The 12,249-nt window shown below is 35.4% G+C and overlaps 1 protein-coding gene across 28 annotated transcripts in view; it reads left to right on the forward strand.

Moving 5' to 3' along the window:
- Ppfia2 (PPFI scaffold protein A2) overlaps positions 1–12,249 on the forward strand; it is a 436,080-nt gene that overhangs the window by 328,275 nt on the left and 95,556 nt on the right. For 16 of the 28 annotated variants that reach the window (XM_076920128.1, XM_076920132.1, XM_076920129.1 and 13 more), the window contains 2 exons: positions 9,423–9,569; positions 11,071–11,205. In XM_076920128.1, the coding sequence (XP_076776243.1) occupies positions 9,423–9,569; positions 11,071–11,205 (282 nt within the window). Of the gene's footprint in view, positions 1–9,410; positions 9,570–11,070; positions 11,206–12,249 lie in introns of all 28 variants that reach the window. The other 12 variants (XM_076920120.1, XM_076920126.1, XM_076920131.1 and 9 more) reach the window with 1 other exon arrangement.

Below are 12,249 nucleotides of genomic sequence, written 5' to 3' on the forward strand. Positions count from 1 at the left end.
TCTGACAGAAATATTTTAAAACAATCACAAGTATGCTATGTCCTTTTCCCTTACTTGCAAGTAATCTCAATGATCCGTACCATTCCCATTTAGGAGAGCACCATGAGGCTCATTGAATTAGCACGACTTACTTGTGGCCTATGGACTACCATTCTGTTTTTCAGAGTCTATAAGAAATAACCACTTTCTCTCTAGAACCTGGAAGAAACATAAATAACATGTCCTCAAACTTTATGTTTTTCTCACTATACTGTACTTCCTCAATCTTCATACTTCTGAGAATGAAAGTTTCTAAGAAGATCACACCTTTCATTGAAACTTCTGCAAGAAGAAATGACTAGGGAAAAAAAACATCTAAAAAGGTTAAAATATTTTAGGTCTAGAGCCAGACTATCAGAGCATCCATCCTTAACCCTTTATTGGCCAATTTCTGTACCCCTGCATTCCTGGGTTAGCATCTTTGTGACCATTATGAAAATTCTTTATAATTTACAAACAGACCCTTAACTTTCTAACCATTCATATGTAAGAATAGCATCCAGGACCTGTAGCAGTGTGATTTTACTATGTTCTGTATTCTTCTTTCTAATGTCCCAACAACATATTTGGAACACGTTTTGATTTATCACTGTTTTATGAAAAAAAATCATCAAACTGTTACCACAGTTTAACACGGAATTTTTGCTAATCTAAATCTGTATTCCTGGATTATGGTCACTTATGTTTGGCTTCAAGAATAAATTCTCTTATTCTCTTTTAGTTGTGGGTTATGCTTTCCATCTAGATACAGTTTTACTGGAGAAGATGGCATAGATGACAACCATCATACACATTTTCAGCCACAATATACTACCAATTAAAAAACCAGTATTTTGCCAGGCGGTGGTGGCGCATGCCTTTAATCCCAGCACTTGGGAGGCAGAGGCAGGCAGATTTCTGAGTTCGAGGCCAGCCTGATCTACAGAGTGAGTTCCAGGACAGCCAGCGCTACACAGAGACACCCTGTCTTGAAAGACAAAACAAAACAAAATAAAACAAAACAAAACAAAACAAAAACAAAAACAAAAAACCAAAAACAAAAAAACCAAAACCAAAACAAAAAAAACCAAAAACAGTATTTTGTCATTTTTTTTTCCAAAAAGTCAAAATTTTGTGAAATCCCTATCAATGTCCTGATTCTGCTTTGTAAATATGTATCCAATATATTATTAATTTCTTAATATTATGAGATTTGGATAATTCTTTTTTCACTCCCTCAAATTTTCAGCACAGTATGATGTAAATATAGAACAAGTAAAAGCCACCCATTGAATTAATTAAGGAAAAACATGTACCGTAGGAGGTAGACAATCATTGATTTACAAGTGAAAATGTAGTTTGTTTTGTCTATTAGGAAAATCTAATGAATCGAAACTGACTTATATAATTACATGTAGTCAGTGATTTCTGAACATAGTTTATAATTGCTTCATCGAGAATAGTTGAAGTTTCTATTTACCAGCTCTTTGTATTAATTTTGTTCTAAAAATAGATGGAGGTAGACATAATGCAATGATTCAAAAAAAGGACAATGTAAACGGTGCCTTTATTCTCCAATTTTTAATCAAGACGATATCAGCCATATATGGATATTAACATTTAACTCTCTATGTAGGTATGAGAAGGGTTAAAATGTAAAGTAATTACATTTATTGTGTCAATAAAGCCAACAAATCTTTCTGACTTCACATTAAATAGCTCTCCTCACATCTGCAAATTAATTAAATAAATGAATCTATAATTCTTCTCTTATATTAGTTGAGGGACGAATTATATTTTCAATCTACCTTATATTACTATAAAACTATATGGATTTATTACAATAAAAATCCAGTTATATATAAACATTGCTGTTTTTCTTTTTACATAACAGCTTTTAGGGACTAAAGGAGAAGCTTTCTCTTTAGAATCTGCAAATAACACAGAGGAAAAGCTATTTCTATGACTTGTAAGTTCAAATTTTATTTTTGGCAACACAGTCTGCAGTTGAAAATTGAATCACTAACATGAATCACTGAGTCAAAAATGCAGTTCCAAATCTACATACACGGACTCCTACTGGGAATGTGTGCAGTAGATCTGAGCAGCTAACTGTGGACAGGTTTGTAATCACTAATCCAAAGTATCTATTTAATGACTGTGTATTCTACTCTAGGTAGGCACTCTACAAAGTAGCCAAACTATTATATCACCCAGTTCCTAGTAATTATATGGTTTTCATTAATAATCTACAAAAAGGATGTAAAAACAAACCAAAGGACAACATTTCCTCATAGGGTGTATTATACCAACTTTCATTTCCCAGAAAGAAATGACTGTCTTTTACTTCTGAACATAACATTGCCTTAAATTTTAAGAGAAATTTTTATGTGGATGACAGATTTCGAATTTTCTTTTATTCCTTGAAATTGACAAATATTTCTAGAGGTCTTTATGAAAACTAACACAAAATATAAACTCACTCATTGAAATATATAAAATCAAGATCATGAATCAACATCTTTTCGAACACTAAGAACCATAATTATTTTCTGGGCTTTCTATAACCTAGTGAAATCCTGGAAACATTTTGTAACATTATTCTGGATTTTTTTTTCCAAAATAATGTATCGCTTTTATTTTATATGTTTATACTTTAATTTTAACATAAATAACTCTTCTTTCACTAGCTAGTGGAGGTCAGAAAGGTTGAAACAAATCAAGGAAGGAATGAAACCCTTTTGCAGATGGAAATGAAGTCATCAGATAGAACGATTGCTTCATGTGCTTGTCCTAGCAAATTGGTACAAAATGATTAGCATGTAATAACTGTTATTTTAAAATACTCTGTGCGTATGTGACATGTGTGTGAATGCACACATCATAGCACCCATGTGGATTTCAGTTGTCACCTTTATAGAGATAGATCTTTCCTTCCACCCTTGTGTGGACTCTAGTCATGCACCTTGGCTTATCCAAAAGGCTTTCATCTGGTTAGCAGTGTCCTTACCTGGTCAACAATTATTCTTTCTGTTTTAGCAACTCTAATTCATTTCCTCATATGTGCTAAGGATGTTGTCTGAAATTGAAGCTTCAGCACAATCAGGTTCTCTGCAAGGGCAATAATGAAGAATTCAGTTGTTGGTCCTTTGAGCTTCCAGTAAATGATTACAATGATTAGCATTCTTGGCTAAGTGGCAGATTAATTTCAAATTCTACAACTCTGTCCATGATTCCCACTCTTTATCCAAGGATGCAATCATTCAATATAGGGTCTACTCAAATGCTACTTTGTTTTTACATTAATCTGAATAAAATTTTAACATTTTATTTGCTTATAAACTTACTTTCATAAATCAAAAGAAGGTACAAATTTAGAAGGAATATCATATACCTCAATACACGGAATTAGGAATGTATTTTGTCAAGAAAGCAAGAGTTTCGTGGCTTATATTTTACATTGATGATAGAAGTAAACAATTTTAACTCAAGCATTCAGAATAGACTTTTAGTAAATAGCACAATAGCATGACAAAGAAAATAAAAAGTATGATAGCAAACGAAGCTATTCAGTTTTCAATGATGATTGTACCTGTGCTCCAAAAGAACAGTTGGCTTCTATGTAGACAGAGACTCAGGGCAGCATGAATTATCATCTTTTAATTAATTGTTACATAAATATACATTTCCAACAGAAAAAAAAAATCCAGAGGCTCACAGAGGAGAGTAGAGAGGAGAAGGAGACAGAGACATGAAGATAGCTCTCTGACAATGTATTACCTCATTTTTCTCTATCTCATTTTTTCTAAATTCTGATTTTCAATCCATTGAGCATTCTGTTTGTATTTTGTCTTTTACAAAAAAAAAACTAATATAAGTCTTGCTAATTAATATGTTAGGTAGGATTTTAGCTTATACTCTGCATGACTTGAGGCTTGATCTGATATTTTTTTCATTGTAATTATATGAAAATCACATTTATTGTAACTACTATTACTTTGTGAATAATTTTCACAATTAATCAAATCAGTAGTTTTCTATAATATTTTCCATTGTGCACAACTCTCTGTTTTTTTAAAAAAATCTTATTAGCTAATTTTTATGTTTATTCTGTTACTTGTTTTTATTCCTTGGTTAAATCGTCACATACTCTAGCAATTTGAAAAAATCTTTTAAATTTTCATTAATAACCAGTAAGACTTCACCAGTTTTATTTTTTATTTCCTTGGAATCATCTCTCTTTCCCCTGTCTTCCTTTTCTTGTCTGTAGCACCTTGGGTCATGGGACTTAGCTTTGTTTAACTCTGAATTTGATGCAATATAAACTCACCTCAGAAGAGAGTCTTAATGAAGAATTTTCTAAATCATGTTTCCATGTAAGAATGTCTGTTTTGGAAAGTACACCTATTTGAGGCTGCCCCATTCTTTAGGCATGGGTCCCTTGATAGTAAGAAAGAAAAAAATCTAGCTAAGAGTACACAAGGGAAGCACAAAGCATAGCTTCTAAAACTTAGCCAATTTATAGAGACCGTTGAATACCTGGACACTCCCTATACTACAAAACGTTGGAGCATCTGATCTTCAGCCTTCTGGCCCAGGATCATCTGACAGACCTAGTGATGCAGAATTATTAAGGGCTGATTACTCTGTCTAGGCAGATATAATTAGTCAACTATTCTGCAAGAGTGTCCTTTTCTGGACAGTAATTTGTTTGTAGATGAAAAGAGGTATTTCTTGCCTAGTGGCTGTCTCTCCACAACTGGAGTAACTCCAAAGATGCTCAATTTCTTCTTAGAATTCAATACAGAAAGCTGTCAGGAGCAGACAGGTCTCTAATCAAAATGAACATTAATACAGAAATGTATGTCACATCAATTCTGTGGACTTCTGACGTTTTGAAAACCAACTATCCATGTAAGGTAACCTGGACTGTTGTCTGTTAACTCCACTCAGCTATTTCTAAATAAAACATAGAAAGCACCCTAACAATAAACTCCAAGCCATGAATTTGCTATAGTCCCTTAACTCACAGGCTAACCATCTCAAATCAGTTGCAAAAGTTAAAGAAGGACTGGGTCTAGGCCTTGCATTCCTAAATGTGTTATATAGGCACAATGCCTATGAGAGTATCAATATTTATCTCATTTTTCTGTCAATAAGAAGCTCGTACCAAAGAAAACCTTAAATTTGAAAGCAAAGTAAATTTTGTACCATTTAAGAAATTATAACTTCATCTTGATAATAATTATAGAGATTTCTACCAATAGGTTATGGCTATGCAATAAATCCTAACTACTCCTCCCCATTCCCACAAAAGCTGCTACTTTTCCCTAGAAAGACAGCCCAATTTAACCACCTTAGTCCCCAACCCCAGGGAATAGGGGCACTGACTCTTCATTAACTTCTTCTTCTTCTTCTTTTTTTTTTCTTTTTTGGTTTTTCGAGACAGGGTTTCTCTGTGTATCCCTGGCTGTCCTGGCACTCATTGTGTAGACCAGGCTGGCCTCGAACTCAGAAATCTGCCTGCCTCTGCCTCCCAAGTGCTGGGATTAAAGGCGAGCGCCACAACCGCCCGGCCTCTTCATTAACTTCTTCAAGCTGATTACGGGCATTGAGATATTAGAAGATGGGAGGGGGGGGAGGAGTAAATTGATAAGCCTCTGACGCTGTGTTTTCACTGCATCCAGTTGGAATTCCAGGACCTCAGAGGTTTGAGCAGGTCTGCATAACTTGCTTGATGTGTAGATACACCAAGGCTGTGTATTCTACAATGTACAATTCTCTTAACAAATTTTAGTATGAAGATAAATTTTTTTAGAGGGCTGACATTTTATTAAAGATGTTGGTTCTAACAGCTTTTCTTCCCCCCCCCCTTTTTGAATATAATATTTACATTTAGAATTTAATCCCTTACCCCATTCCCCCCACCATCCAGGAACCCCTTATCTCATCCCCCCTCCTCCTGCTTCTATGAGGGTGCACCACACCTACTCCCCACTCCCACCTCCCCACCCTCAGATTCCCCCACCCCACTCAGTGTTCAGCCTTCATGGGACCAAAGATCTCCTCTCCCACCTATGCCCAACAAGGTCATCCTCTCCTACATATACAGCTGGAGTCATAGGTTCCTCCCTATGTGCCCCTAGGCTGGTGGTTTAGACCCTGGGGGGCTCTGGTTGGTTAATATTGTTTCTCTCCTCGTGGGGGCATCCACCCTTTCGGCTCCTTCAGTCTTCTCTCTAACTTCTCCATTGGGAACCCTTGATCTAATTAATGGTTAGCTGTGAGTATCTGCCTCTGGGTATGTCAGATCTGGGGGACCTCTAAGGAGACAGACTTATCAGCCTGATGTCAGCATGTACTTTCTGTCATCCGTATCAGTGTCTATTTTTGGTGACTGCACATGGGATGAATACCTACGTGGAATGGTCTCAATACAACCTCTCCTTCAGTTTCTGTCCCACAAGTTGTCTCCTTATTTGCTCCCTTGGGTATTTTGTTACTCTTTCTAAGTAAAACCTAGGCATCCGTACTTGTTCTTCCTTCTTCATGAGCTTCATGTGGTCTGTTAGTTGAATCTTTGTTGTTTCAAACTTTTGGGCAAATATCCGCTTATCAGTGAGTAAATACCATCTGTGTTCTTTTGTGATTGGGTTACCTCACTCAGGATGATATTTTCTAGTTCCGTTCATTTACCCAAGAATTTCTCAAATGCATTATTTTTAATAGCTGATTAATATTCCATTGTGTAAATGTACCACAATTTTTTTTGTATCCATTTCTCTGTTGAAGGACATCTGGATTCTCTCCAGCTTCTGGCTATTATAAATAAGGCTGCTATGAACATAGTGGAGCATATGTCCTTGTTATATGTTGCAGCATCTTCTGGGTATATGCCCAGGAGTGGTATAGCCGGGTCCTCAGGTAGTGCTATGTCCAATTTTCTGAGGAACCGCCAGACTGACTTCCAGAGTGGTTGTGAGGGGTACCGAGAGGAAGAGAAGGAGTAAGGAGAGGAGGAGAAGAAGGAGAGGAGAAGCTAGGTGATGAGAGAGAGAAAGAGAGGGGGGATATGGAGGCAGTTGTTCACGTGTCTTCACCAGTCAAAGGTAGTTGATATATCTAGGGTGAGTATTAGGTTACACTTCTGATTGAACATTACTAAACTTATAAAGCCTTTCATTAACTTTTTAAAAAAGTGTTAAAAAGCAAAAAGAAAAAGGGGGCATGAGATAGGGGTTTTCTGGGGGGGGGGGCGGAAATGGGGAAAGGGGATGGAATCTGAAATGTAAATAAAATATCCAATAAAGAAAAGTACACAAGGATACAAGGATGCTAACTCCTTATTGTGCATGTGATATTGTTAAGTCCTTTATGTCCTGCCTTGACTTCCCTAAAACAGTAAAATGCAACTTGGAACTATAAGCCAGATAAACCTTTCACACTCTACATTACTGTTTTTCAGAATATTTGTTGAAAGCAACAGAAATGAGATAGAATAACTGTTATCTAAATACTCCAAAAGGGAAAAAGGAGTGATCCAGGTCTCTAAGGGAGAGCCAGAGTGATAAAAGTGTCTTTCTTTGGATAAAGGTGGAATAATCATCTAAGCTGAAAAAAAAGAATTAAGGATTTATGTGTAACTAATTATTTGTAGATGATGGAGAAGAAAGGATTACCATTTATGGGCTTCTATTTCTTTTGGAAATTTGGAAGAAATGCTTCACATTAAGAGTTAAGCTTCACATTAAGCAGATGGGCTCTGGACTCTAGAGGGAAGAAAGCGTCCCATTAAAAATGGAATGATGAATCCTGATAATAATGTAAAAAAAAATCTATAACCATCCCTCAATTCCATATGTTTCTAAATATATTCTGTTCAGTTCCAATGATGTTACTTGTGTGCATATTTTCAGAGCTGATCATTTGGCGCTAGAAAATAATTGTGGTATTCATTTTCCTGGGAAAGACCTTCTCTTCTGCTCCCAGATACTCTCAATCGCCTACTGTCATTTATGTAGCGTTGAGACACTGTGGGCTTTCCTTTGTCCCCTTTGACATGGTCATTGGTGTCATCTTTGCTCTGCTCATATCTGGACAGTCATGTTGGTGAGACTTTATGGGTATACTTTCTGACATTACTAGGAGACACAATTTCATAGAAAACTCTATGATCCTCTGGGTCTTTCAAATGTACTGCCCCTTCTCCAGCAATCTTCACTGAGCCTCAGGTGCAGAACTGTTGTGTAGATGTTTTAGGTTGGGCCTGGGTTCCACAAGTCTACATTTTGACCAGTTGTGGTTTCTGTAGTTCTCTGTGTCTGCAATAAAGAGAAATTTCCTTGATGATGGATGAAGACAAAACTTAATTTGTGGGTATACAAACAGATATTTATAGATTGTTGATAGGAATTATGTTGGATTACCAAATTAGTGGTTATATATGCTCTTCTTATAACCATGACTTAACTAACACTGAGTAGATTTTTTAAAAATATTTATTATTTTTATTTTATTTGTATGTGTGGTGATCTGCCTGAATGTATGTCTGTATACTTTGTGTGAGCAATAATTTGTGGAGAGCTGAAAAGAATGTTAGATTATTCTGTAATTACAAATTGATCTTAGATAACTCACTGTTACTGAGAACCAAATATGGTCCCTCTACAAAAGCAAAAATGTTTTTAGGAACTAAGCCATCCCTCCAGCCCTCAGACAGATAGATGTCTTATTGGAAGATAACTGTAAAATGATGATAACCAATTTAACAATTTCCTGGCTTTCAACTCTACCCATACTTCTACTTCTGTGTACATTATAGTAAACAAATTTACCTGCCACTTAATTTTACAGCAGAAAGATTCTTTGTACTCTTAAACATTAGAAAGTTCCTGATTAATCTGTTACAAAACTAAAAATAAGAACTTATGATAAAAATAATAAAAATATATATGGAAAATTTTGGGTTTAGTTTTTTCAAGATAGGGATTCTTTTCTTGTTTAGGTCTGCCTGTCCTGGACCTCTATCTGTAGACCAGTCTTGCCTCCATTTCGGAGATCTGCCTGCCTCTGGCTCCCAGATATTGGATTTAAAGTTGTATGTCACCAGTCCTGGCATACATAGAATTTTTGAAATGCCCTTGAGGAATGTGTCTTTACTTGGGAAAAAAGGAGATGAATATATATATATATATATATATATATATATATATATATATATATATTTTTTTTTTTCACTTAAGTAAGAAAACTACATAGGTCTAAGACGCTGTGATTTTATATTTGTGTGTGTGTGTGTGTGTGTGTGTGTGTGTGTGTGTGTGTGTGAATGTGTGTGTATGTGTTTTGCTCTGATGAGGATGAAATCAGAGGCTTGCACATGACTTTTACAGTGTTATTTACAGGCCATGGCTCAGAAGGAAGATATGGAAGAAAGAATCACAACTCTAGAGAAGCGTTACCTGAGTGCTCAGAGAGAATCTACCTCCATTCACGACATGAATGATAAACTAGAAAATGAGTTGGCAAACAAGGAAGCCATCTTGCGTCAGGTTCAGTATCTGTTTTGAACTTCTTTTGGTCTGTGTATGTGTTCTCATCATTTGCATAAAGCTTAGAGTAGGATTTTTTTTTAGCAGATAAGTAATTATGGTTTAAAACTTAGGATAGTATTATTGAAATACATTTTATTTTATAGTTTATTTTTAACAAAATTAAGAAATCACTCATATGAAAATAATACTGCAACTATTGACTTTGAATCTTATAAAACAGAGCATTTGCTTATATCACTTCACTTAATTCTAGCCACCACCTACTTGGTTAGTGGCAGTCACCATACTGTGTACTCTGAGGATCAAAGACATGACTACTTCCCAAGGTCACATATATGATAAATGACAGGCTGGAAGGTCCACCCAACCCTACAGAAAAAGAGAAGTTTCAGCCTATAAGACAGTGGTGGTGGTTATAACCTTCTTATAGAAATGCAGTTTCAATCAAATATACATTCCTAATCTTTGGCATAGTGTTATTGTGCACTGTGTAAAGAATATCGTTCTATTATTTAAATGCAGACTTCTGTATCTGGTTGCAATCCAGACATGTATTGTAATACTTATTCTTAGACTCTTTTGTCTCATAGTTGTGTGAGTATATTCCTTCCCTAATATCTCTGCTTGGTGAATGAAAAAAATTGTCAGTTAATGATGGAACAGAGGAGATAATAGGGCTGGAATTCTGATCCCAGCCAGGGGAGGGAAAAAGAGAAGGAGAGTTTTTCACCAGAAGTGAAGGACCAGGAGCCACCATGAGAACACACATGAACAGTGACAACCCATCAATACTGAAATGCAAGAATTTCAGAGATTTGGACAGGAAAGCAGCTAGATTAGTTTAGAGGATTAGAATAAATTAATATATGTTCTGTTATTGTGCCTGAAAGCTTGTTAAATCTGATTCTGTCTTAATTATTTGTGAGCTAGCCAGGCTAGAGAAATGATCTTTCCATTCTTAAATTTGCACCAACAACTAATGATTTAATTGCTGTTTGGTTGTTTGTGTGTCACAACAACATAGTGGATAATTGAACCAGATATCCTATAGGGCACAATCCTAAAACACTATCTGTCCTATTCAGAGAACTTGTTTGTCCAAGCTCTAGAGTATGAACTCTGGTACTACCATATTCTTTATTTTGTTCCAGTCTAAAAACTTTGATTTGTAATATGTATATTGTTGTTGCGGTGATTGTGATGTGGACACTCTGCAGTATTAATACTGAGCTATATTCAATTTTTTCAAATTCATACTCACTAGAAATTTCTTTTCTGTTTGCTGCCAGTGTCATGATAGTTGCTATTTCATCATCTAAAAATTCGGTAGTTAAAATTGACAACACAAGTAATTATGATACCTCTGTTTATTTAGTACAGTTAAGTATGGTAATAGTTGGTTTTAAGACTCCAAGAATAGCTGAAGTAGAAAGTTCATAGACTATTAGCCCTCTGACTCTTGACTGTTTAAATGGTCCCCTTATCACTCCCATTTCAGATGGAAGAAAAAAACAGGCAGTTACAGGAGCGTCTTGAACTGGCTGAGCAAAAGTTACAGCAGACCATGAGAAAAGCTGAAACTTTACCTGAAGTAGAGGCCGAACTTGCTCAGAGAATCGCAGCCCTAACAAAGGTACTGCACTAAACACATGTGGTCAGCATAGGTGCATCTGCAGAAATAACTGTTCATCAAAGTGGGGTCTGCATTACTCTCTTCAGGCTACATAAAAGTTACCTTAGTTGGATCTTTGCTTTGTTTGCTTCCTAACATTTTGCTTCCTTATTGTATATAGCTTACTAACCATGACTTGAATGACTGTTACACAAGTAAGAAGATATCCTTGCCTATTTTAACATTAACAAAAAATGAAAAATAGCATGTTGTTGATACAGTAAATTTTCTATGGTAGTTTCTGCACATAATAATAATCATGGTATTTAAAAGCTCAACAAAGATATATGAAATACAGCAATTTAATCAGCTTTGTATAAGTGGCTTGCTACTGGAACAATAAGAAGCATAATAACCATTGATTCCAATTATATTGTATGATGGTGAACCTTGTTAGAAAAAGTTTAAAATATACAGTTGAATGCCACTAAGTCACAAAAAGTGCTTTTATAATTGTGTTTTCTTCTGAAAGAAAAAAAAAGAGATTGGGAATAATGTACTTTTGAACTGCTTTTTTATAGTATGAACTGTACACTCTAAAAATTGTTGGTGTTATATATTATAAAGCCTTTCAAACACAGCCATTCAAACTCTAGAGGAAAAGTAGATATCACATCCATTTCACTTGAAAAGCTCTCGTTTTGTCACTATATCCTGATTTGTTTTATGTCAGTTGAAAACTCTGCACACATTCTGAATGTTCATATGACCGTTGCAGTTTTCTAAGTCCTGTAGGCTACACAAATTGTGCTATAGATATTTAAACTTGAAGTTACATTTTGATAATACAAATTATGCAAAATAATTGGTTCAGTTGTGGAAAAGGGGAGGCAAAGTAATTGTCTTTGTTAGAAAGGCAAAGAATGACATGAACACTTTGATGATGTTTATATGTTAAAATGAAGTATTTATATGAGAAATCAAATATCACATACAGATGGTCAGGGGGAAAAGCACTGGATTATATCATGATTTTTGAAGTATTAAAGTATCATCTGATGAAAC

This window comes from Arvicanthis niloticus, chromosome 22 (assembly GCF_011762505.2).
Source record: "Arvicanthis niloticus isolate mArvNil1 chromosome 22, mArvNil1.pat.X, whole genome shotgun sequence".
NCBI classification, from domain to species: domain Eukaryota; kingdom Metazoa; phylum Chordata; class Mammalia; order Rodentia; family Muridae; genus Arvicanthis; species Arvicanthis niloticus.